The sequence below is a fragment of the Abrus precatorius genome, unplaced genomic scaffold (assembly GCF_003935025.1).
Source record: "Abrus precatorius isolate BTA unplaced genomic scaffold, Abrus_2018 Scaffold11, whole genome shotgun sequence".
In the NCBI taxonomy this organism is placed as follows: domain Eukaryota; kingdom Viridiplantae; phylum Streptophyta; class Magnoliopsida; order Fabales; family Fabaceae; genus Abrus; species Abrus precatorius.
In genome coordinates this window covers 24,382,690-24,410,342 of record NW_020874303.1, presented here as the reverse complement: position 1 = coordinate 24,410,342, position 27,653 = coordinate 24,382,690, and the positions used below count along the sequence as shown (strand labels likewise).

At 30.7% G+C, this 27,653-nt stretch overlaps 4 protein-coding genes across 5 annotated transcripts; all 4 read right to left on the bottom strand.

Annotated features, from left to right (window-relative positions):
• Positions 1-337: 337 nt before the first annotated feature.
• Positions 338-3,620, bottom strand: LOC113855264 (zinc finger protein MAGPIE-like). Of its 2 annotated transcripts, XM_027486827.1 has the most exons (4): positions 3,201-3,620; positions 2,651-3,047; positions 1,863-1,958; positions 601-1,767 (listed from the first exon to the last, which is right to left on the bottom strand). In XM_027486827.1, exons 1-4 carry the CDS (start codon positions 3,307-3,309, stop codon positions 885-887), a joined length of 1,485 nt encoding a protein of 494 aa, XP_027342628.1. In that variant the 5' UTR covers positions 3,310-3,620; the 3' UTR covers positions 601-884. The 2 variants fall into 2 exon arrangements, with proteins under 2 accessions (XP_027342629.1, XP_027342628.1); XM_027486828.1 differs by lacking the exon at positions 1,863-1,958 and having other exon boundaries at positions 338-1,767.
• An 8,003-nt stretch (positions 3,621-11,623) lies between these two features.
• Positions 11,624-13,850, bottom strand: LOC113856238 (glutaredoxin-C9-like). The gene has a single exon (XM_027487974.1). The coding sequence runs from the start codon at positions 13,603-13,605 to the stop codon at positions 13,147-13,149; it is 459 nt and encodes a 152-aa protein (XP_027343775.1). The 5' UTR covers positions 13,606-13,850; the 3' UTR covers positions 11,624-13,146.
• A 5,694-nt stretch (positions 13,851-19,544) lies between these two features.
• On the bottom strand, positions 19,545-23,073 carry LOC113855129 (prohibitin-1, mitochondrial-like). The gene is made up of 6 exons (XM_027486623.1): positions 22,986-23,073; positions 22,521-22,702; positions 22,123-22,239; positions 20,840-21,010; positions 20,277-20,489; positions 19,545-19,929 (listed from the first exon to the last, which is right to left on the bottom strand). Exons 2-6 carry the CDS (start codon positions 22,695-22,697, stop codon positions 19,738-19,740), a joined length of 870 nt encoding a protein of 289 aa, XP_027342424.1. The 5' UTR covers positions 22,698-22,702; positions 22,986-23,073; the 3' UTR covers positions 19,545-19,737.
• A 2,829-nt stretch (positions 23,074-25,902) lies between these two features.
• Positions 25,903-27,015, bottom strand: LOC113855324 (fasciclin-like arabinogalactan protein 13). Its single transcript, XM_027486920.1, has one exon. The coding sequence runs from the start codon at positions 26,896-26,898 to the stop codon at positions 26,146-26,148; it is 753 nt and encodes a 250-aa protein (XP_027342721.1). The 5' UTR covers positions 26,899-27,015; the 3' UTR covers positions 25,903-26,145.
• Between the last annotated feature and the right edge of the window lie 638 nt (positions 27,016-27,653).

Here is a 27,653-nt window from a genome sequence, read left to right as displayed (position 1 = left end):
ACTCTATATATCTTCTTTAACTAAGAAAGAAATATGAATAAAAGAGAGAAAAATATAGGTGATGAGACTAATCATATTGAAAAGAGAAAGAATAAAAAAAAAGAATTGTGAAAAAGTGAAGAAAAAAAAAGCATGATTAGAATACTATAACTTTTTTCAAATAGCCTCATATAACATGCGTGAACCACTTCAATTATTTTGTAACTTCAAAGCCTTAGACGAAGAAATATAAATGGTTTTTAACATCTCACGGAACCTTCTTGGTGTCTTTTATATTTTATTTTTGTGCACATACAAAGAAAAGATAGCTAGTACATGTATGCATGCGTTGTTGATCGAATGAAAGGGTACATCAGTTTATTTTATACTGAACAGGCTAAAAGCCTATTTGTACTATAGAATGAAGCTTTTTTGGGTCATTGGAAATTCTCTCTTTTGAGTCTAGTTTGACAGGCAACAACCACAGCAGAGATGAAACTGATCAATAATGGAGTCCAAAAGCGGTCCTATCCTTTGCCCCCACTACTCCACAAACCCTCCCTCCCCTTTATCAAAAATTAAAGCCACCATATTTTTAAAAGGAGTCAGCTTTCAGGATTCAAAAGAATATGCATGGATCTCTCTTCTTTCACCCCTTCAATAGTTTTATAACAACAACTTTTCAGCCTTCATTAAGCACTCAATTCCCACCTTTTCCTCCCTCCAAAGTTTTAATCAAGATATTCATATTTATTTATGTATTTATTTCTATTCTCTTAAACTAGCTACTAATTCCAACCAACCTCATCCACCATTCTCGTTTATTGTCATATTTTTCATTTTATTGAGAAATAAAGAAACTAAAAAAAAAAGAAACTAAAACTTAACATTTGAATACACGATGATCAAAACAAATCCATCCGTTGATTGATGTAGGGTGGCAAATGATTCGCAACACCAACACCAAGAAAATCCCTAGTTTGTCCCCATGCAGTCTCTTCAGTATTCTGTACGTGCCGTCGTTTTGTAGGGGGCATTTGTGACAAATCACCTGAATAATTATTCTCTGCCTCAGTACCATGACTTGTGAGTACTGAACTTGAACCGTACATGGCACAAAATTTGTTCCCATCTTGTCCTGGAGTATTGCATTTCAAACCTAAGCTCCCAAGGAATAATGATGGGTCCGATGAAGTTGTCCCAATTTGAGCAGCTTTTTGCAGCAAAGCTGTGGCTGACATGTTTGCTGATGTTGTTTGATGGGATTGGTGTTGGGAGCTATACAAGGAAGGAACACTTATAAGCTGGTTTGGATTATCCTTAACAATATTATTCACTAGAGGAAGTGAAACAGTGCTTGTTAGCTCTTGATCACTTCCATTAGAAGATAGTTTACTTCCAAACTGCACCCAATTTAGCTGATAATTAGAGGGTGGTGGATTTGAGCATGAAGAAACAAGTGGATTCCCACCACTACAATAAATTGCTGTTGAGCTTGTAGCAGACCCAAGTTGATGAAATTCATGCAAATTGTTATTAGCCATTGTCTCATGAGCCTGAGATGACGTTTGAGTCATCCAAAGAGATAGCCCCTTATTGGATGTTTGATTACTTGGTTCCTCAGTACATGAAATTGCCTTGAAAATTGATGAAAAGTGGGTTGCCATGTTAGGACCAAGGGAGTTTTGCATGATGCTGTAGCTGCTCATGTTTGAAGCTGCGTTCACCCTTGCTGTTTCTTCTGCCAAGGCATCGCAGAAGGCCCTGTGAGTGATGAAGCTATCCCTCCTAATCCACCAAAATTGATAGAAAATAGTAAATAAATTATTTATTTAAAAGCAAGCATGCAAGAAAGCTAACCTGTACCTCTTCATGATCTATACCTTTTAAAAAGAGTTGAAGTTAAAGGCACAATTAAGGCAGTACATACAATTTTATTTGTTGTCCCGTGAGTTCTTAAGAATTTCTCTAGTAAGACTCTGCAGCATTACGACTATTACATGAGTGGAAAAACTAACAACCAAGAGAACCTTATGATTTTTTTAACTACATGTCACTTTTTAATGGAAGAACAGAAAGGTGACAAAAAAAAAAAAGAAAAAAGAACAAGTAGTTTCAATCCCTAGCCTATAGGGTTCATATATAACGTCAGTACCAGATTAGTCAATGTTATTAAAACAGAATTAAGACATATTCACATAATTAAGGAAAGGTGATAAATTAAGATAATTCCGAACTAGCTTAAACTTTTGTCATTTAAGATGATTACAAAAAGGTAATAAAACTTGCAAGTGTGGGTTCTTTCAAGTTCTTTTCACTGCTCTAAGACCCATTTCTCTTTTTACTACTCCTAAAAGCCAAATAGACAGCAGGCACGCAGATACAAACGGAGGAGTCAGAGACAAAGATATCACAGCTACAGTTCAAGGACTTTAGCATCATGATTCAATTTTTTTCCATATCTTTTTGGATTTGATTTAACCACAAGTGAACAAAGAAAGCGATGCTCTTTATATACCACAAAGATAAGGATAGTAATAGTAATTGCCTGTTTCATTTTTTCTTTTGTATTTTCTTTTGATATTTGTTACTAGACAAGTTACTACTTTTACACAAAAATTGATTACCATGAAATAGATATCAAAGATAAGATAGATGGGTAACCACGTACCGTGAAAAGATAGTCCCACAGTCACATTTGTATTCTCTGGTGCCACAGGTCTTTGAGTGTGCTTTCCAATCTGATTGCACAGCATAACGCTTTGAGCACTTCTCACACTTCCACTTCTTCTCCCCGTGCTTTCTGCAAAAGTGTTTTTTAATCCCAGTTAAGTCTCCAAGAGCCCTTGAAGGATGGTGGTGAACACATGTCTTCTCTGGACACACATAAACTCTCTTCCTCACTTCTTTGCTTGTCCTTTGCTTCAGCTTCCAAGGAAGGTTATGCCCTCGTCTATGGAGTTGAAGATTTTGGTCCCTTTGGAAACCCTTCAGACAAATTTCACACACGAACCTGTTGGTAGCCATCAGAGTCTTTGGTGATAAGGCTATGACTTCAGCTTCAGGATCTGTGTGCATAAAGAAGATTCATTTACATAATAAATCATTGTTTCTTTTTTACATCAATAAAAAAGCAATTAGCTTTGAATATACTTATGATAATGAGAAAAAAGGTAGAGAGATAAAAAACAGAAGGATAAGGCATGGAAGAACAAGCTTGCCTGGGTTTCCAGGGAGGTTTCTCTTTCTTTTCAAAACTGGAGGATTGTTAGATGAAGCAGTTGATGGGTTCTGGGGAGGGAAAGCATTTGAAATTTCTCCATCATCCATCTTTTCTAACAGCTTAACTAAGCTGTTTCTTTCTTCAATTCTAAGTTTGACTCAGTGTGGAAACAGTTAAAGCTAAGGTGGGATGAAGTATATATTAGTGTTTGAATTAGGAGAAAACCCGAGAGAAAGGGTACCCTTCTTAATTATAAGGTTCCAACCCTAAACAACATGGACTGATATATGCTAGATGGGATCTCTCTGTCCCTCTCTTTCTCTCTCATGTTACAGTCAATTTAATTATCTACTTTTTAGGTGGAATAAAAAAAATAAGATGCTATGGGAGGCGGAAAAGCAAAAGAGGAGAGAGAAAGAAAGAGAGGGGTGGGGGTCAAGTCAGGGAAATATAGAGAGAATAGGAGGTGAAGCAAAGGTGTATGATGACACATATGATGAGGTCGGAGGAAAGTTATCTCCATTTGGAATGATTATCCCATAATTTGTAACTTTTTGGTTTCTTATTTTTCAAATCCTTTTCATTCAATGTCTTTATTATAGATAATTGAATATTGAGAAACCCTTCTGTTTCAATATATAAAGCTTATACTCAACACTAGTTGGTCGTGCTAATAGTACACTAGCTATGATTTTAAAATCTTAGTCAGTTGTTTTAAGAATGATTTTACTAAACGATCATTCTCAACTTGAGGGTAAATATCATAATTTTAATATTATAAGTTAAAAATAACAAGGTATACAAAGGTTATGTTCATCTCATTGAGCAGTAAAGCTCAATTAACGAGCAGAAATATAACGTTGCATTTATGTGTCATATTTCAGACGCGTAATATATATATATATATAGCCCTCTGGGCATTACATCCAAATCATCTGGCTTTTTATGTTCTACCTTGTGTAGTTTTCTTTTCTGCCCTGGCGTTAAAAACCTTTGCCTCATAGTATAGTTTTTCTATTTGTATACCATTTGAACATAAAACAGAGAAAAATGCTACTATCCATACTGGTTACTAAACATAAGCAAGCAAGCGCCTATGGGAAAAACTTGGTTTACCCAGAGCGTTATAGAATTGGTTCTTTTGCTAGATTAATATTTCAACTTGAATTACTCCACTTGCTGCCATTTAAATCAAAGCAAAACGCTGTTTCTGTCAAAAAGTGAAAATCAGTGTGTCTTGTGTGTGAATGTGACTGGAAAAGGAAAAGCCAACTCAAACACCTTATAAATCTTTAATGTTTATTTTCCGCAAAAGGCAAAATCTTTCGAGTCTTTGGAACATAGTCAAAGGGAAAATGTTGTTCATTTCCCCGAAGAAGACTGATAGATGCCAAAATGTTGTAAAATGTTTGAATGCCCTATAGTGGATTGAAAGAAAATAGAGTAAAAAGCTAGCTAGTTTGCCATTATAATCAATCACTTGGTTAGCTAGTTGTCAATTGCTTTGTCACTCTTGCTCTTATTAGAAAACAGCCATGCACGTGTGTCCATACACTCAACAAACTGTCAAGCATGGTTAATCCAAAGGAAAAGACGAAAACACACAGAAAAGGGAATAATCGTCCAGATGACAACACAAACATGTCTCACATTGGCAGGATTTCTAGCCCACTTGGCTTTTATATCCATCAAACTAACTGTTGTTTCTTGTTTTTATTATTAGAATATATGTAATAATTATAATTATAATTATCATGATGATGCAACTGGCAGTCAAACATACTTTTGATTTCTTAACACAAGTTTCATGTTTGTGAAGACCTTAATTGGGTGCTCAATTTTTGAGTGGTAGATGTATACTACCCAACCTTTTACCTTCCACTTCTTAATTTTTTGGATGGTAGATATAGAGTTCACTTTAGTAGCTTTTTTCTCAGCATCTTTTACGTACATGTTCCTTTTCTTTTAAATAAAGATTGTTTCGGTGAAAATGTTTAACCTAAGATGGGTTATCTATGGTATGGTTATGGCCATATCAACATATAGGATGATTAAATCGCAAAAACTATGGTTTTATATATCTAGCAATAATATAGTACGTAAGGTATATACTACTGTAAGTTTTTCAGAGAATGAAAGGAAGAATCTTCCCCACCATCATCCACACCACCACAAAAGGAAAAAGAAAGGAGGGAAAAAAAGTAAAAAGTTTGCTTAACCTCAACGCTATGATTTTTTTAGGTAATATAAGTACTATTTTCTTTATACTCACTTGACTTGTTATGTGTTAATCTGGGAAATGCTGCTGAGTAAAACTTAAAAACTTTGTTATTTCTTTTTACAAATTTTCTTAATAATTTTTTTATAAAATATATTTATCATCTTAAAAATATCTAATGTTTGTTGAATTTAATAATTAAAAAATTATAAACAGAAAAGATAAAAAAAGATTTAAAATTATTCGTAGAGGCATTGTAGTAGAGTACTGTTTCTTAAGTTTGAGCAAATACTAAGATTAGCATAAAAGAGAAAATGTTAGAAGACAGCGAGCTGACAAAGGCAGTGAATTTTTGGAAGTGTGAGTAGGCGTCTCCTTGTGGGCTGACTTTTCCTGCTACATGGCTAATCCTTAATCATAATCTAATGATGTTTTTCCTTTCTAACATTGTTTAAAATATATTTTTGGAGTTTAGCTGTTGAACTCTTTTGGCCTTAGAATATTCTCTCCCCTCAAACACTCACCCCAAAGGCTGCAACTATCAAGGCCTTGTGAGATTCCTATTCAAACTCCACAACATCCTTGCCATTGCTACACCCTCTTCCTTCTCTCTCTAGCTTCCCATGGCTGGAAACTAGCCATTTGAAAACATATACGAGTTTAGGGAAAAGCAAATTGTTGTCACCGAGGGTACGTTCGTTTCTTTCTTTGTCCTCTTGCCTCTTGCTTACAGAAACTGAAGGAAGACCACAAGTTATTTTAGATCGATTTTCATTTGGCCGATTTGAGTAAAACTAGAAAAGTATTAATATCAATATATATAAAATATTGGTTGTAGCTGACTCGATTTCAATTTTTCATCCAGAAAGCTGTAAAATAATATATAACTTTAATATTACTTCTTTTGACAAGTTTTACTTTTCTCGTTTTATGCAATTTAATTGCTATATTACTCCAATATTGAAACAAGTTATAATATCGAATGCCCTACATGTTTATATATATTAACGATAAAAGTGAGAGGAGTAAAACTTTCATTATATAGTCGACGATGCAAATTAAAAATTTTAAATTATTATATCCTTGTTTAAAATATCACATGATTTAATATTTTAATTCTCATACTTTATAAATAATTAATTTAACTATTAAAATTTATTTTTCTACTCTCACGTTAAAATATTAAAAGGTTATCTCCTTTAATACATTCTCTGTGTATATATTCTAAACAAAGGCAGCTTGAAATTAAGTTTTAAGTTGAATTTACTACCAAAGGGTGATATATTTTAAAGTCCGAATTTTGAATGAGTGGATTTATATAGCTTAATTAAATTGGAATAATTGCCCAAAGTAGAGCAGATTTAGATCTGGGATTCCATTACAGAAACCCACATGCTTCTGATTATCAAAAGTCGGAGAATATTTGCTTTTTACCATCGAGGAATTAATAATTCTTTTCTTTAATATTAAGCTGTTTCCTTATTTTATTTTATGGTCATTTTCTGTACAAATTCATGATATGCTACAAGATCTTATTGCATTTGAACCAAGCCAACTTTACGGACACGAAGAAAAACAGCACTTGACATGAATATTCCCTTTTGGGTTTGTAATTTGTACTTCACTTTTTCAAAGTATATGAGCAGTTCTTTGCAATGCATGATTGCAACAGTATACATGTTCCTTCAAGAATGAATATATATGTACATAGCAAAATTTCGTCATTTTCTTTCTTATCAAAAGATATGAGAAAAGGAATAACAAAGTTACAGTAAAAGCAAAACAACTCAGCCACTATATGTTGTCTCAAATTTGTTCGTTATACAGAAAGAATGTGACCATAATATATGAATACCTTATCGGTATTACAAATTTATTTATTTAATCACATTATATTGCCTATTATATTTATTTCATCTTTTTTAATATTCTGTTGATATATATACATCTAGGAAGTGTCTACAAACTATTTCCCTTAGCAGAAACGAACACATAATGCATTACGAATTTGGCTATGAGAGCGTTTAAAAACATATAGTGAAGAACAAATTCTACGCTGATTAGCAGCTGTGCATGCTATGGTAGATTTAACAATTATGACTTCCTATTAAATCCATAAATATAAAAACTACTATCATTTCATGAAATTTATTTGATTAGTTACAAAGATTGTATATAGTTAGACTTGAGTGCTGTGCAATATTTGATAATTCTTTGACCTTTCTTCACTTTCCTTTTTTGTTGGGTAAACATGTTCTGCCAATAATTCACTTATATATAAAATGTCATTGCAAAACTCTAATGATAAATGATTCAGTAGAAGAGTGGTTGTCAATATCAATCATTATCCCCTTATAAGATTATACGATAAAAGATGCTGTTATTTCAACGTGTCTTGAATTAGTTTATTTTGTTTCAGTTTTTTTTCAAAAAAATCCATAATCAAAGATTAAACACATGATATATAAAAACAGTTTTTTAATTGTGTCTTTTAAAGAAATATAAAAGTAAACCGACAAGCATGCACAAATAACAATGTGAAGGAACCATTTTTAAAAAAAAATTCTACCATCAGTTACCTCTAAAATATTAAGTTTCATGACAATTTAGATGTCTATACATGTGTGATGTTTATGTTTGATCGTTCCTACCTCCAAGCAATCTTTTACGCATCTACTTTTAGGGTTTCTAAAATAATTATAGAGTTTTTACAGATAATTTTTACAATACTTTATTATTCTTTCTTTTATGGATCTCTTATTATATTATCTTATTTCATGTTTTTCTCTTTTCTTCTTATCCCTCTCTTAGTTGTAAACAGGAGAAGTAGAAATATAATTTTTCTTTAAAATGTCCTGCTTCAATTTTGTATTAAAAATTATATTAGATCACAATTTATTGTAATCAATGCAAAATTTTGAATAATGTGATTTATTTATCACAATGGTAATAAATTTGAAATTTCATAAAATCATAAGTTATGAAATGTAATTATCATACAAAATTAAAATAAATTTGAACTTTAGAAAATAATTAAATGAATGTCTGAAACGATTGAATATAAAATAGAAAACAATGATATTGTGCATATTTAAACAACAAAATTTTATAAGTTAAAACAATTTATATTTATAGATTTCATGTAATCGATTGTGTATAAAATGCTTCCGTAATGAAACAATCACGCGATATTCATTTCCTTTCTCTCCCGTTGATGTTGAGTGCTGAGGTATGCTAGCTCTCTGTATCATTGATAACTTTTTGGTCAAAATTGAAAAACAATTTAAAATGAAGTAGCTATCTCTTAATGGGTGCAACACTTTCAATGTAACATTTAAGAAATACGAACGAAGAAAAAAGGCAAGCACAATTCCATGGAAATTAAATCTTCTATATGTCAGCGAACAATGAATTAGTTAACTCACCTAATTGGCAATATCATAAGTTAATTTCGCATGTAAGATTTCGTGTTAATAGATAATAGATAATTTGGAATTTATAATAAATAATGGTTGAGATTTGTGACTCTTATTTAGATAATAGGACATCGATTAACTTTTGAATAAATTTTTATTTTAGATTTTTTAAATAATACAACGAAAATACAAAGTAGCATTTGATAAAAGCAAAATGTCCTTTATATGATAGCATATAGCAGGAACTAGATAGAGTGCCCCTACTCCACCAAATTTAATAGTAATAATAAAATGGAATTAGTTGATTAGCAACAGTTATTGCATATTTATGGGATTGATTTGTGTTTCTGAACACGCTTAGAGGCTGAAGAGGCAAGCACTTTGTTCTCATGGATATGGAATTGACCACCACTATAATCTCAATCAACCAATTAGGATATTGCCATGTAACATAACAAGATTAGAAGGATTCTCTTTCTTAGCTAAAAGCAAAACTAAAGTATTTAGGAAATAAAAGAAGAAGCACCCACTACACTAGTATTCTCTATGTATATATATATCTCTCTCTTCTTTTAGGTGAATCAAGCATGCCTTAGCTATTAATTATATATCCTTTTATAGAGAAAGGGTAGGGACCAACCATATGTAGAGCGAGAGAGAAACAGATAGATCAAATAATGCCCAAACCAAAAATTATTTAGTCAAGAAAATCAAGTCATGGTGTATTATTATGGTAAACAAAGGTCACTATCTTCTCTTTGATGTGTTTGCAGGGTAGGTCACCATCAAGAATTATATAAGCACAAGGAAGTTGCACTGTGGATAAAAAGAACAATGTTTTAATACGAGAAGAAATCAATTGGCGTGGTATCCTTCGTTTTGCTCTTTGAATTATTGGCAAATTTGGATGGGGAAGAGAGCAAAAAGACAGATTTTTAAAACTCCCTTCCTTGTAGGAATTCAAAGACAAGGAGGCCCATCTTCCACTCCCATCATTCATAATTTGTTTTAGTTAATCACACCATCGTTACATAAAAGTGTATGCGTATAAAAAGGGATCTTTGTTGTCTACCTTAGTGTCTAAATTCATGGTGGCCTCTAATAAATAATTGTTGCTGCACAAAATACTTTGTCTTTAAGATGCAAGCTAGAAAGAGACGTTGATTATTATTCAAGAGAAGAGATATTTGCTTAATGCTTGCTAATCAATCTTAACATATCAAATTAGTCAAGATCACAGTTTCAAAAATAAGGAGATAAAAAATGTTAACTAATATCAATTCAAAGATCACAAAGTTGATCCAAGGCAACACTAAGATCTGAACCAAGCTTTACTGTGTAATGCTCCAAATGCACTGTGATTTTTTTTTTTTTCTATTTTGATTTCGTTTTAGTAAATTATTTGATTTTTTTTATTCGTTTAAGCTATCTTGTTTGAGTTGACAAAACAAAAAAGAGATAAATAGGAGGAAAATTAAATGAAAAATATCATTATTTCAATTATTGAAAATACAATAAAATGAAATAAAATTTCAATGAAATTTATTTCATGTTAGCTATCTACAATATCTATTTTTCTTGTTCCAGTTTCGAAGTACAAGATGAAACAAATTTATTATTTTCTATTTTTCTTATTATGCTGCTTATTTCCCAAGCAGTAGATGAAAAATAAAATTATTCTCTTCTATCATAAAATATTCAAAATAATGATACAATTATTTTATTTCTTCTATTGTGTTTTTTTGCCTGTCAACTCTCTTATTGTTAGTCACATAAGCTGAAAAATCAAATAAAGGCTTTTTTTTTTGTTTGGTATCTTTACATTTACTTTTTCGTACATTTATTTTTTATCTTTTCTTTTTCCTATCTTTCCTTATCTTTTGTCAGACTATCTCTCACTTTTCTTTTCTTTTTTTATTTTTATCTCTCTCATCTTTCACTCATTTTACAATCTTTTTTTTTTTGTCAATAATAATATTTTAAAAATCTAACGACACTTACATGAAATGGGATAATAACAATTTTCAACCACAGAGAATGACAATATCTAAAAAGAAGGATATTACAGTGCTTTTAACAAATAAGCAAATAGATAGCTCCATAAAAGAAAGTATAGACATTGAAAAATAAACATATATTTCACCCATATTAATATTTATCTCGATATGCAAATAGCTGACTACTGAAATCGTTCCACACTCCCTTTGCTTTTGTCAGGCATTTCACATTCTATATTTTTGGGTGTACTGATAAAAAAAATAACATAGAAAAGGCCCAAACAGCCCACAAATTAAACAAATCCGAAGAGATTCTGACTTAATCAACACAATATTTGAAGCATGGATTATGTCCATGCGAAGAGAATAGGCCCTCATACTAGGCCATGGCCCGCGACATGAAGTGACAAATGGGCCCATAAATCTCAGTTTCTTAATATTATTTAAGAAAAAAGTATTGTTGAGCAAAAAAAGAAAAAAGTTTTGACAAAAAACACAAAAAGGAAAAAGTGTATCTATATCTCTTAAAGTGCGGCCCATATATCCTTATTCACGTGAATTATTAAATATTTAGATATAATAATAATTTTTCATCAATTTTTATTAAGCTGTTTACAGCTTGTCAAAAAAAATTTTCTGGTCTAAAAAGTTACTTGTTGCAACTTATGCATTTTCCACATTATTATTATTATTATTATTATTATTATTATTATTATTATTATTATTATTCTAACTACTTGTTATATTTATTTTCATTCTTACACCTAATTGATTATTTTTCATTGATATAATCGGGTAAGATTGTGGACAGAAGAAAGAATTTAATTATATTATCTCATGTCGAAAAGTTTATCAAAGAGCCATTACATTAAGAAATTTTGATTAGGGTAAAAATAAGTTATGTTGTTCATTGAGAGCTGATGACCTAGTAGATCAAGTTTATTTTTTTAAGTAGGTTATATTAAAACTTTTTTAAAAGTCTATTTAGTTAAAAATGTTAAATTTTAGGCATTTAAAAGGTCTTTTAGGTTAATAGGCTGACCCGTTTAAATAATAATAATAACAATAATTTGAGATTATTCATTGAAAATTATGTGGCATTATCCTTTTACGGGTTTCTGAAATCTTATTTCAGAAACAGAGGTATATGCTCTAATAGTTCCTTATTTAGATGGTTCAAGTTATAACTAACTGGAAGCGGTTTGAACAGTTTACTAATCTTTTTCATTGATCTTACGAACAACTTTCTCGGAGAATGTTGTGAATTTGAATCATGGAAAGATAAACACAGATGAAGATTAATGAACTATATGCTGGGCCTGGGCCTGGTCCTGGGCCTGGGCCTGGGCCGTAACTCACCATATAAAGCAAGTTTGCAAAATGGCCTATATGTACTCCCAGTATTTGATTCATGCTTTTTGTCTCATCAATTAAAATTGTGTAAAAGCAGGATAAAATAAAAGACCAAAAAGCACATGGCAAGCAAATGAAACGTACATAAAACACCAATTATAAAATGTCCATCATTAATTAATCATTCAAAAATTACCAAATGTTACTTTTGAGGAAATAAAATTAACACGTTATTGCTTAGCTATAAACTTTTATTACATCTATAGACAAGATAACATTTTTATAATTGTTAATAAAAATTTAACAATTGAGAAGAAAAAAAAAATAGCGCACATTTATCATCACAGTTATTTGTCGGTGATGAACAAAGTTGAAAAAGGTCCACACGCAACTGAATGCACCGTTAGTGTTGTAGCTTAGTAACCTAATGTTAAATTCTAAATCAAGATTTATACGCTGAGTTTACGGAAGAGGCATTGGATAAGATAACATTTTTTAAAAACTTTGATGCACTGTTAATAAAAAAATCTTTACACTATCTACAAATTAGAACACATTTTTAATACTAATCATTATAAAATTTTATAATTTTTATTGGTATAATAGTTTATGATAAGTGATAATGTAAAAAAGAAATACGATATTAACGTATTTAAATAAAATTACATTTTTATGATAATATTCATGAAAGTGTCGTTCTCAGAAGTGTATACCATAAAACGTGATGCGTAAAATGGAGATAATTAATTGTATATTAATCTATATCATGTCTTGATTAACGCGAAGACCGAGTTGATAGATATGATCAAAACAGGCAGTAATCAACGTTTGGGGAAATTACAATAGAAAAAGGAGAAATTAACAGCAAGAACTAGCTAGGAAGAAAAAAGATTGAAAAATGAGATAAAAATAAGAATACAATTAATGTGATGAAAGTGAGTAATTGAACATAAGGGAGAGTCAAAGCCATAAAGCTCCAGCTTCTTTGAGCAAAGGAACCAATTCACCAGAAATATGAGTAGCCATGAGACGATCCAATCCTCCAAACAACTTGCCACCAATGAAAACCGCTGGAAACTGCACCCTCTTCTCTTCCCCATCATCATCAATGGCTTCTTCCAATTCTCTTGCAACACTTGCTTCATCTTCCTCCTCCACCTCGTGCACCGCAGGGTTGACACCAAGACCCAGAAGAAGACGCTTCACCACATGGCTCATGCAGCAGCCGCGTCTCCCAATCACTATAACAGCGTTCTCAGAAACCATGTTCACCACCATGTCTTTGGCTGAATCGTTATTGTTGTTATCATTGTTATAACGATGACAAGTGTTGGAATGTGTAATTAATGGGAGTGGGGTGAAGTGGGTGGCGGGGTTATGGAGAGGGCGCCATGATCGGAAGGGAATTGCTTGATGCATGATTGTGTTTATGGTTATGGTTATGGAAATTGGAAGAGGGTGTGTGTGGAATATAAATGGTGATGAAGAGAATTGAATTTGAAAGGGTCATTACTGGTTACGTCAACGGCAATTAGGCAAAAATTATTCTAAGTCACGCGGTGGCATTTGGTCATGTTGTTGTTGCTGACGTTGTTGGTTCTGTCACTCCCTCCTCTGTTTTTGCATTTTGTGTACTTATTGATTTGGACGGCGCCCAACTTGTCCTGCTTCATGTTTAATCTTAAATAATATATATTATATAATCCATTGTTATTATTCATTTTTTATATAAAAATTCCTTTTTTTTTAAATTTATATCCAATTGGGTCCCAACATTAATTCCATCTTCATTTCTAGTCTTTTGGGCGATCAGATATTTTATTTAATTTACATCCTCATTTATCCACGTCCTTTTCACGTTTCTTGTTGTACACATAGTATTGGACTTGGGCTAATTCTTTTTTATTATTATGTTTTAAAATGCATGCCCCGTGTTCCCTTAATCTTTCGTATACAATTCAAATTTTTACACAGCAGTGATGACTTGGGTTTATTAATTGATGTGCCAAGGAAAGCATTGTATTTAAATTTTCTTCTAGATACGAGAGTTTATATATTATATTTATGGTTTTACCAACCATTATTTTGTCCTTAAAGAAATATTTTAAAAAGTGTAACCTTTAATATTATTAATGTAACATTTATTTTTGTAAATTTAGAATACTAACTATTTTTTAATTGTTGTATAAAATTTGAAATGTGAAAGAAAAAGAAAGGAAGGAATAAAACATGGTCCACGTTTTAGCACCCTTGATTTTATAACGTAAAAGATATTCTAAGTACGGATTCAGTTAATGCTTTGTTGAAAAAAATAAGATTCCGAAAAAGAGACGCATTATTCCACGCGGCCAAGCATGATCCTTTTGGTAAGATTAATGAAATAAATAGTTAATAAAATATACATTTTCTGAGTACTATTATTGTTGGAAAGTGAAAAAAAATAATTAATTTTATTCAAGAGTTTAAGTTTATGCGATGGATTCCAAATATATATATATATATATATGACAAATCGAAACCGTGTCAAAATATATAAAAATTTCACTATTATTTTATTTAAAAGAAAATTAACAAAGTCCTAAGAAAGAGCTGTAAAATAGTTTTAGAAAAGCATATCATAGTTACTATCTCACTTGTTGGAGCTTTGTAATTGTTCCTTTCTGAGTAATTTATAAATTTAACCTTGTGTTATAGTTGATATAGGATTCGTAACTTTCCTTTTTAAAATCATTTAATGCTCTAATTTTTGTAAAAGAATTATAATTTTAGGTTTAAATAATATTCTTTTAAAATAAATAAATAAATATTTTTCGGACTATATTTATAAGGATAATAGGAATAACCGTGGATGATAATGGACGGAAGTGGCAATGGCAAACGGTGTGTCGTTGACGTCAGCAATGTAAGGATCCGTGGGTTCCACGTGGACAGATAATGCAGTGACGTGTTGTGACGTCATCAGGTCCCTGTAGTGTTGCGCCACGTATCCGGGAAAGCTTACACAATGATGACGTCAAGGCTGCGTTTGAAGTTTGAACCTTTCGACATGGCCCCCACCTCTCCCCATCTGTTTGACTGTTTGATATTATTTAAATAAAAACATCGCTCAATAATCTTAAGATATTAGTTCAAGAATAAAAATATATATTATTATTTATCGTGTTTTGTTAAATTATTATTTTTAAGACATCGATTAATATAATTTTATTTTAAAATAAATTGATTTTTGAATAAAAATATATGTATTATATTTATAATTAACACTTATTTATAAATTAATTATTAAAAACCTCATATATTAATATTTATATAAAATGTTTTATTAACTTTTCATATTTATCATTATAATAATGTTAATAAAAATTACTATCAGTAAGTTATATTTTTTAATAGTATTATATAATAAAAATTAAAAATATAACGAAAGACTCATATTTTACTTTATTATTTATTATATTGCAATTTATTATTTATTTCTGTAAGTATAAATATTCTCACCAATGCCTATCAATTATTTTTCCTTATAAAAGTAAATACCATGAGAATTGAAATCTATTCATATATATTTTGATCCGTTTTTTATTTTATTATCAAATCAATTTTATATCTTTTGTTAAATAATGATAATAAAAATAAAAAAATAATTATTAAATCTATATTTGATTTTATCAAATAATAAAAAAGGTATTATTTTCTTTAATTTATTTTATAAAAATATAAACATCAATTTATATATGTGTGTGTATATATATAACACTTTTTCCTTACTATTAATGCATATTTGTTTTACGTGTGACAACGTTACTATGACTTTTTGCGGATTACTTAAAAACAAAAATTAAAGCAGTAGACTTTGTTTGGATAATATTTTAACAAATGGAAGAGAATAGTTAACTCTTATTTGAGAGTTTAAAAAAATAGGAAAAGAGTTAAGAGTATTTGCTGAACTTTAAAATTTTCTTAGCTTTATTTTTTTAATTCTCTCTTTCTAAGGGAATTTTGAAAAAAAGTAAAATAATTAATAAAAATTTATTTTTAATTTTTAAAATTTATATTATACAATAATTTAAAAACATTCTAAGAAGAAAATGACAAAAAAACATAGGATAGCAAAAAAAAAATTATTTTATTTTACTTAAAAAATAAATTAATAACAAACAAACTCTAATTCATCCTATAAAATTGTGAGTCTTTTTTTTTTTTATAATTTTTTGTTACGATTAAGTTCTCTTTTGCTTTTTCTTTTATTTTGTTTCTTCATTAAATTTTGTAAATTTTTTTAAATTTTGTATCCTCAATTAATCTTTATTTTCTTTCGCTTTCTTACCCTTTAAACTCTTTCATTCTCTCTTCCACTAAATTTCTGAATAAAATCTTAAAGATTAAATTCCATTTTTATAGCCTGTCTTTTGAGTACATTACCCTAAAAAAAGAAAGAGCTTTTTTGGTTACAAAATAAGAAAAAGTTGATTACATTTTTTTTTTTTCTCTAAAGAGACGTGGTACAAACAAGTTTTTCGAATAAGTAATATAATTTTGTAGGCTGTTTAAGATGTGTTGTCCCGTTAACCTAAGTCAAAATCGTTTTTAATAGCATCGACTATTAATTAAGAAATAGATATAATATATTTGTTGAATAAATTTAGGTTATATTCTAAATCACCTTCACCTAATTCGATATTTCATATTTTAAATTTATACTATTATATATTAATAATAAATTTTCTTAATCAACAAATGATATTTTTATAACATCAGTTTATATTTATTTCAATATTATTTGTTTTAAAAATTATAATTTTGAATATGATTTAATTATAATTTCATACTTTTAATTTTACGAGTTAATTATGATGTTAAAATTTATATTTTACCGCATTTATATTCGTAAAATGCGGCAGATTTTTTTACGTAATTTTCTTCTTAGAAATATAGTATTTCTATTTCTTGATAATTTGCTATGGGTCATGCTTCATCCATGTAGTGCACAACACATTCAAGTTCTAACTACTCACTATTTATAAGGAAAATATTTATTACACGATGTTATACTTCTTACATCATCCAATTCTGTATGATAAAATATTGAAAAGATGACTTTAATAATATGAAAAGCATTAAAAATATCAAATTTCTATAAATAAATTACATACTATTTTAAACCCATATCGTTTTAATTTTTATATTCTTTTGGTCTCCATTTTTATATATTTCTGCTCTGAATTTGTCACAACATATGTGATCCTTAAAAATGCATATAATGAAAAAAAATGGCATCCCTTTAAACTCCTTTGTTTATTTGTAAACAAATAATGTTATATTTAATATTAATTGGTGTCAATGTAAAGTCTTATATGATAACATTGCATATCCTTATAGAAAGTCGACGAAGCAAAGTTGGCTTGACATTCAAGTTTACATACATACGTTAATAACGAACACGACCCACGGCATATACATTGTGCATCGATTGTTGCAAGACGACATATATCATCACAAAATCATATTTGATTCCTCTCATTACGATAGCAATGACGCTGTACATGAACTCGTTAAACTTATCCACAAGTTTTTTTCTTGGCTAAATATATTTAAAAGATGTGTATGAAATCAACATGGCACATAAAAGTAAATTGATTAAATTCAATACGTCAAAGCATGACGTGGTGCAATATCAAATTAATTGACAATTGGCCAATATGCCCATACATTGATAGCTTTAAAGAACAAAATAAGTAATTGAAACTTTCTTTATATGACGTTTTGGGTTGAATATGTAACGAATCAAGCAAATCAAGAGGTGGCATCAGGGTTTTTATTATAATTTTATTTATTTATCATCATCTTATTTACATCGATTCTGTATCAATTAACAACTAATAACTATCATAATATAGAAGCAATATTTTAACTTCTAAAATCCGGCTCAGCTGAATCGAAAATAATTATGACACCTATCAAATGAACACTGAATGGATAAAGAAAGGAAAAAGTATGAGATGTAATAAAAGATGACGAAAAGAACTATATATATATTAAAAATAACATAATATTATAGAATTCAATAAATAAAAAATATTAAATATTATATTTTTAATAAAAGCTTACTATTTTTTTATACGTTAAAAAATCAATATAATAATTGCAGCTGAATTTCCATGCGTCTAACTGGGTCTTTACGCCACCTTGCTGCGGCTGCGCTAGCATCGGATGCTGCAGCAAGTACAGGGTCTTCTTCGAGAACTTATGGTAGTTTTAATATTTAGTGATTTTGGGGAATGTGTGCTTTTTATGCCTCGTGTTGTTGGACCAAAAAATAACAGTTTATTATAAAAGATGATATTGATTTATGATTTATTAGTTCATAATTAAATTAGTGATAATCAAACATATATTTTTAATATTATATTAAGCAATCAACTCATGAAATCTTAAGAAACGATAAAATAAAATTAATTTGAAGTAACATAAAAAATCACAGTTTATATCCTGCAGCATAAAAGTTAATAATTAAAAGTTCAATAATTATGCTTATGTAAACAATATAAACAGGTTACTATTTGTCTTAAATTAAAATTTATGAAATAAAAAATTATAAAAGTTAAAAAAATAAAAATAAAATCAGCTTTGCCTATTGCGGTCATGTTCTCTCATATTATTTCTGTTCGTTTTTAACTTGTCTAAAATAGTGACTTGCCGATTTTCCAGAATACCGGTCGAATTAGGAAATCCGATCGAGCTTTTTTATCATGAGATTGTAAAAGGGGATCTATGCTGTGTTCATATAACAATTTATCTAAAAAACAATATTGTAATAAATATCTAAAACAAAAATTGTTCATATATATATAAATACATAAATAAGAATACTATGGTTCATATACCATTGTCTCATAAAAAAATGCATATACATATTCATGTAAACGAAAACCATGGATCAGACAGTGCAGCAGAGCCATAACATAACAGTAAGAGGAAAACTGTGAAGTGCAAGCCAAATAGTCTCAGGCAAAGTACAACCAATTGACGATATAACAAGATGCATATTTGAATCAAATCTACTCATTTATCATTGGACAAATATTGTCTTGAGAGTAAAACATCATCATAATCCCAAGTTCAGTCACATTAGTTCTATGTCGATGAAAATTACTATTTTCAGACTTCAAGACTAAAAGAATTCGAGCAATTTAGTCCTTTTAAGAAGTAATTAGATCGATTCCAAATGTTTTATATACCAAAAAGATGTTTTACTCCTTGTCTCTAGCACCTTGTTTAATATTCACTAAGCAAATAATTAAAATTTGACAATCCAATTAGGCAGCAATGTAAAATCAGGACGCCACACAATAGCTGAAAGTATTTCATTCATTTTATGTAATGTGAAGCATTTGTTTGGATCTCAACTAATCCTTTGCCAAAGATTTAAAAGGCTACCGCTACCTCTCTGGTCAAGCCAAATATATCCGAATTTGCTAAGACATTTCAACAAAATATATCCTGGAATTCATTGTTTACATGTTAAGAAACTAAAGAGAATCAGAAATCAGCTCACTTTCTGCTTGGCTCCAATTTCATCTCCTGGAGATTCAACAACAGATCATCTGAATTCAGGAAAACCTTGTTTGCTGCATTTGATATAGTATGCGCAATCTCTCTTGCTGCTTCTATCTTCCTCAGTGTGATAAAAGCTGGATTGTTGGCAATAGCTTGCCCGATCAGTTGGGCACTCTTTGCCTCACCCTGTTGATTAAAGGGACGTAAGAGAGATTAGGAGAACATAATATTTAGGAAGCAAAAGTGGTCTGATATGTATGAAATATAGATCACACTAGGCAGTAGATTTATGAACAAGGTCACTTAGCTACCAAACATCATGATCAAGAGAACTAAAGATCACGAATTTTGCCTAGTTTTTTGGGGTTGTTTCAGAACAAGACCAAGTCAGAACAATGGCAGTATACTCTAACAAGGGAAATAGTTTCTGTTGTATACAAGCTGTATTTAACATATAAAAATTCCAGAAACTTGTACTAAGCACCACAGCATTAATTGCATCTAAGCACTAATGAGTAATGACTTATCCTCACCTGTGCTCTAATAACAGCACTTCTCTTGTCTTGCTCAGCTTTTTCCACAACAAATTTGGCCCTCTCGGCTTCTTGTGCAGCCACCTGCTTGGCTTCAATTGCAGCAGTAAACTCCTTGCCAAAGGTCAGACTAGTAATTGACACATCATCAAGGGCAATATTGAAGTTAGCTGCTCTCTCAGTCAGAATCTTCCGGATTTCCCGACTAACAGCCTACAGTGAAGGAGGTCAATTAAAACACAATCTTTTTGTGCTGGAACTGAATCTTTCAAGTCAACTAAGAAAACAATGCACGAACCTAAAAGAAATTCAGAGGGATGAAAACAAAACAAAATAAGCAATGATACTACTCTAGTTTACCTGAAAATAAATCATACTTAAGATTACTGATTATGGCAGAATAGTTTTATGGTCAAAACCCTAGCACTTATCCATTCATTCCATTGAGCTTCTAAGTGTTGAAAAAAATTATTTTAAGTTTTGACACCTCTCAGCAACTAGCAACCTTGTTTAAATAGTTATTTGAGCTTTCATGCATCACAAAGATAAGCATTGGTCCTCACCTCTCGCTGAGTAATAAGCTGGCTGGCATTGTACTGGGCAACCACAGCTTTCAAAGTTTCATGTATGATTGAAGGTAAAACCCTTTCATTAAAATTTTCTCCAAGGGTCCGATAAATTGTTGGCAATTGGCTTGGTAAAGGGCGAGTAAGTACTCGAAGTCCAATTTTCACCTGTACAACAAGCATGCACAATTACAAAAAGGTCAATGATGCACATTTTAAAATCAGTTTCTTGAAATCAAACACTTTCTACCAAGAGATTATATCTCCCAACATCCTATCATTCACAGGATTTATAAGAGATTAAAACAGCAGAGAACACCCCAGGACAGTGGAAGAAAGGATGACATGCCGATAGTGATGGAAGATGAGTGTATACAGATATCTTCATCCATAAAAAACGGAGGCTAAATTTGAAAGGCCAATTGGAGGCCAGTGTACGGATACTGAGGAAGCATTTGCCATAAGACATTCAGACTTAAAAGCCACTAACAGATGTCAAAAATAGCTTGAAAATTTCAGAAGCAAATTACTTTAAAACGCCAAATGAGAGGTGATGCAAACCTGTTACATCATTTGAAATTTGAAATAGTCTTTGAGATAAACAATTATCTTCAGTTATCAGTATCTAATATTCAAGTGCCAAAATTACAACAGATTCAATTATATTGTCAAATCTTATTATTTGAATTTGATAATGTAAATCTTGACAAAAACAAAACACTCACATTATGCAACAATAAATAGGCAAATAGCAATCATGCATAATCTTAAATATTGCCTTCACAATCCATATACAGGTAAGAACTGGTATCAAAATTCCTATTTGTATAAAATTTCATATGTCTAGAATAGTAAAATATGCACTTTATACAATCCGAATGCAATTTATGCTTCACACTTGTGGCAATCATGTCAATGGTGAAACATAATGGAACAAATATCAGGTGAGAATATTACTTTGTTAACTACAATTTTTGGTCCAGTAAGAATAATGTATAAAAGAATGATACATATAATGTGGACACAAACATACCATAAAAAGAACAAAAGAACAGAGGGACAAATAAAGAAAAACCAATGCCAAAACAACAGCTAATAACAAGAAAGTCCTTTCCCAAATCAAGAGGAAAGCAATAAAGATACTCCATTTCATTTTCAAGATAACATTGTGATTAAGATTGGGATTCCTTTTTGGAGGAAAAGGCAGGAGAAGGATTGTAAGAATTTGATAGCAAAATCATATCTCCATGATAACACATGCCTTAGCAAAATATAATTACCATCTGGAGATCACGACTCCCTGCCGTACTCTCAACTAGATGGGGTCGTGCACGGACATCATAGATGACTGGCCTCTCAAACCACGGAATTATAAAGTGAGTCCCTTCAGGATAAACCTGCATATTAACCAAATTATCAATGTTATTATCACATCATCCACAACAGAAGAAAACTTAAAATGGAAAACTAAAAGGGAAGAAATTAAACCATGGCCATCGGCAACACTTATAACACATAAAAGGAGAAGATAAATAGCTCTTTTGAAAAACGCCAACTGTAACAGAAAAAACCGCAACAATAATTTCCAGATGACAAACACTGGCACCGTATTGAGTAAATGCAAACCACTTTCAATTCTTTGTTCATATGATAAACAATAATATGGTGAAACAATAACCTTGTCTTTGACACCAATTATACGGTTGAAAACAATAGCTCGATGCCCTCCTTCAACATTGTAGAGACTGTTCGCAGCTGCATACAAGCCAATTCCACCAACAACCCCCAGCTTCAGCAGGGCAGAGGCCGCACCACCACCTGGAACGTTGGGAACTTTCATGTTCTTCATATTCATTTTTCCTGATTAAAGAGAAATGCAAATGCAAATGAAATCAATTATAGTTGCAGATTTCACAGAGAAAAAAAAAATCACACACACATACACACGCATGATCCTTAATCAATGAACGAATGAAAAATGTTAATCGATTTTTAGTTTTTAGAAAACTCTCAACAATTAGGACGAAAGCAGAATTGAAACATTCATTTGATCGAGAAAGGAGCCAATATAGTTAGTATTTCATACCGAGAAGATCTTCTACGGAAAAAAAGGGAAAATTAAGGAAAATGGAAAGGAAAATACCACTGAAATTCCGATGAACGGCGATAAGAGGAAATGATTAGCAGGTGTGGGGTTTATGCAGCTTCTTTTGTAGGGTTTTAACTTTTACATCAAGAAAACCGGTGGTTCAGAGGGGACACGTGACACACAGAGAGAGAGTATCAATCGGGCTGGGCCATTTGCTCTGTGGATCCCCAAAGGCTCATTAAACAAGAAGGCCATGGCTCAATAACAAAAAAGAACTCTGACATCCCCTGAACCAAAAAATTAAGAAAAAAGAACTCTCACGTCCGACCCAAATCTAAAGCGGACCTCACTGGTGTATCAGTAAGACCTTTGCTAAATGTGTCCATTTATCTTTTTTAAACAAAAAATTAGAGTTGTTCCTTTTCTTCCATTTCAAAGTATCTTGTAATGAAACTTAAAATTTTGTTTCAGATTTTGATAAGAGAAGAAAAGAAAGTGTTTAAATGACTTAAGAAGGAAAGAGAAGAAAAAGTAAATATATTTTTTATTTGAATGTTTAATATAAAGAAAATATAATAGAAAATTTAACATATAAAATATATTATTAATCTTTTATATTTTTTTATTTGTACATCTTTTTTTTAAAAAATTACATATTTTCTTTTTAAAAATTAATATTTTTAAATTTAATATTTGTATGTTTTATAATTTTTAAAAAATTCTCATTCTAAAAATTAATATTTTAAAAAAATTACTATTCTACCTGTAGATCATATTAAATATTTAATCTAACAGATAGAAATATAAATAATAAATTTCAATGCATAAAATGCTAAAATTTCAAAAATATAATAACTTGAATTATGTTTGGATCTCATATTTGGAGGATGAGAAAAGAGGGTTTAACGAGGATTAATCTTATTTGAAAGTTACTTAATTAAGAAGAAAAAGGTTAAGAAAATTTTCATAACCCTTTAAGTTTTTTGAGTTGTCTTGTTGAGTTATTCTCTCTCTTACACTCTCGTAGATCAAGATTCTATTTTTTTCAAAATATATTAGTTTTAAAGAAAATTTTTAAATTATAAAATAAAATAATTAATTTATAAAGAAAGAAAATTATTATTTTTTACTTTTAAAAAAATAAAAAATACAAATAAAAAATTTAAAAAATAATAATATTATTTATATAATTAAATTCTCACCACCTTCTATTCTCAATGTTAAACATCCAAAAAAGATTGAGATTTAAGCTTCTTTTCCCTCATCTCTTTTTTCCTTCAAACCTTTTTCTTCTCTTTTCCTTTAGACATCCAAACAAAGTATAAAAAAATAAGGTTAAGAGAGTTCAAGAAAATTTAAGAAACTCTCTTACATTTCTTCTCATAGTTAATTAACTTACAAATATTAATAATTACTAATCACTTCTTTCTCCTTTCCTTCATCCTCAATGTAAAATCCAAACAAAGTCTAAGAAAATAAAATTTTATCAACTATCCTGTGTGAAAATATATTAAAAGATATGGTTATCTTAATATTTTTTATTCTCTTACATTTATTTCTATATATATATATTTTATGTCATATTACTTTTCAAGTCTCTTATAATTCTATTTATTTCTCTCTTTTCCATACCCACTTCACATGTTTTCATATAATATGGGTGAGACAATCATTTTTTTTTTTACAATAAGTTAAGATAATTTTTTTAATTATAATTACAAACACAAATATGTTTTAAATTGGTATCGCATGTTTTTTTAGATAAAAATTAATAGCACACATTCTTAATTATTGACAAAATTTTATTAGTCTTTTTTTTTCTCATTTTATATTTAACTTATTTATACTTTTATAATTTTTGATAAATTTTAATTAGTAGTTAAGTCTGCGTTAAAAATAGTGTGTTGTTAGCCTCTTTTTTTTTTTAAGTAAATGTGTTGTTAACTTAATTTTGTACATAGTGATTTAATTTCTTAAAGTTTAAATTCTCAATATTTGCTTATTCAACTATCGGGCAATAAAAAAAAAAATTTAAACTTGGGGAAGAGCAAAATATTTGTTTAGCCTTGTTTGCATGTCTACACATGCAAGCTTACTAGCATTATTAGACTATTAACAAGTTGAATCGGGGACCATTACGGGATAATAATTAATTACTTGTATTCAGATGCAGTAGCCCATTCACAGTACTTCATCTCAGCTAAGTTGAGGTCAGAGTTGCCCATTCACAGTTTGAACAAGTCAAAACAACATGCACATACTTTTGAAAAAAGAAAAGAAAAGAAATTATGTCATCGATGGGTTAATTACCAGCTCAGAAAGTGCATTTTTTATAATATTGGAAAACGGTGTATTCTTCATCCATATAATTGGATTTTACTCCCATCCTTTTCTAAAGATCACATTTTGATGTTTTACCTCCCATGAGAATGATCATGATGTGAGACGGTAACTTGATTATTGGAGTTCATTAATGTCATTATACAGTGGAGCACAAAATATTATGGACAGACACAGACAACTGCGGAATCTACAATAAAAGAAAAATGATAAACTCAAAATAGAATTCTTAATTGGGAAAATAAATATGCGTGTTTATGTAAGGAGAAGTTCTTCAAATGACAGAATTTATAATTGAAAAAAAAAATTATACCAAACTGTCATATATAAAGTGCAACCTTTAAAATATAAAAATGAAAAAAATATAATTTAAGCATCTCTTAAAAAGTATATTTTATTTAATTTTAAAAAATTAATTCTACCATAAAATGACAATATTTACGCGCAATCCATCTTAATTAAAACTTACAAAGCCAATGACCGGATTCTATCGTTGAATGCAATAAAGATAGAAATAGAAATAGAAATAAAAATATATAATATCATATATTAATTTGTAAATATTCAAATAATCAAACTATTATGTTATTCATATTCAAAAGAAAAAGAAATGAAGCATGATTCAAAACAAAAGTAGGTAAATCTTTTTCTTATAACCAATGGGATCCAAAATATAAGACAAGCATTAAATACATGTAAAAAAAAAGGCATTAAATACAAAGAATGAGGCTCATTTCAAACCCAACACAATTCCTTTTGCCCGTAGAAGAAAAATGACAAGGAAGAACAAATGAAGAGCGTGATGAGAGAAACAAAAGAGATAAAAAGAAAGATAATAAACATCAAACATAAGTTTTCTCTTTCGCATCATGCATCAAGATAGAACTCCCATGCAAATCAACCCAAGCCCAAAGATCACACCAACACCCACATTCCTCTCAGCCACACCATTATCGTTCTGGCTACCACCTGAAGGCGATGGAGCTCCACTAGCCTTGGCTGTGCTGGGGATTTCAGGGGTAGTTTTGGAAGACTTAGGAGAAGGAGCTGAAGAAGGAGACTTTGCTCCAAAAAGTTCCATTGGCAACAAAACCTTGTCCACTTGGTAAACCGCAAGCGGGAACTTCTCCCTCAATGCGTTGTTGATAGGGGTTTCCACAACACCACTGGACACGTTCACTTGGTTTCCTTGGCCTGTGAAGTTAAGGCCCCATGACCCATCACTTCCAGAAGCTTGTGTCCTCACGGGGTTGCTCACTGTCAAGAGATCAGAGAGGGAATAGTACTTTGGTGTCACGTGGTAGAGAATGAGTTGCACTTTTTGCTCATCTGTGAGGTCGTTTATGGCCCCTGATTTGAGGTTCTGAAACGCATTGTCGGTAGGAGCAAAGAGAGTGAAGCCTTGTGAGTTAGACTTGAGTTGGCTTTGGATTTGAGTGAGTTGTTGTGTGTCTTGGAGGAGACGGATCAAGGTGGTGAATTGGCCACCCTTCTCAAGGATTGCTGTGAGGTTGAGTGGGCCAGAGGGAGATGGTGCTGGGGCTTGGGCTTGGGCTTGAGGAGAGAGGTGGAGGAGGAAAGAAGAGAGGGTGATGAAGAGAATGAGTGTGAGAGGTGTGGAAGCCATGTTGCAATTGTTGGTGAGTGAGTGAAGTGGAAGAGAGAGGGTGATGATGATGATGATGGTGTGTGGTGTGGTGTGGAGGGGGTTTTATTTGGATAGGGTGTTAGGTTGAGACTTTGTTGGCATGAGCTGGCTCGTGGTTTGCAAATAATATATATACACATATATCAATATCAATTCCCTTAGTTGACAAATGAACCAGAAAATGCACAAAAAGTTATAATGGACACGGATGAAGGAAACATGAGAAGAATCGTCTCCTCTTGCCACGAGAGAAAAAGAATAAAGAATGAAAGTGAAATCGGTTCACATCAAGTTTTACAATAAGAAATAGTTTTTAAGTTTTAACATTGGCTGCAATCATAGGAAAACGTTGTGATGATGCTCTATGAAGCAAGCAGAAAGTCGTGGATATGAATTGCTAGCAGAGATCAAGTCAAACCTAATATTTACAGTGACCCAAGTTTCTTTCTTGTTCCTTGTCTTTTTTTTTCCTCACCTGCCGGTATGCTTTGTGTTGGCGTGTGTGCATGTATTTTTGGTTACCACTTGTCCATTTATTAGGTAGTTACCCAAATAAAATATATATAGAGTAGATGGTGGCACTCCTACTTGTATTTGGGAGCATGTTAAGAGTATTTTAATAATTCAAGGAGTAATTTATTAAAATATTCTTCATAAAAGTGAAAATATAGCGGCATTTATATAGGTTAATGACCTTTGCTTATATTTTAAAACATTTAATAAATTTTTATAAC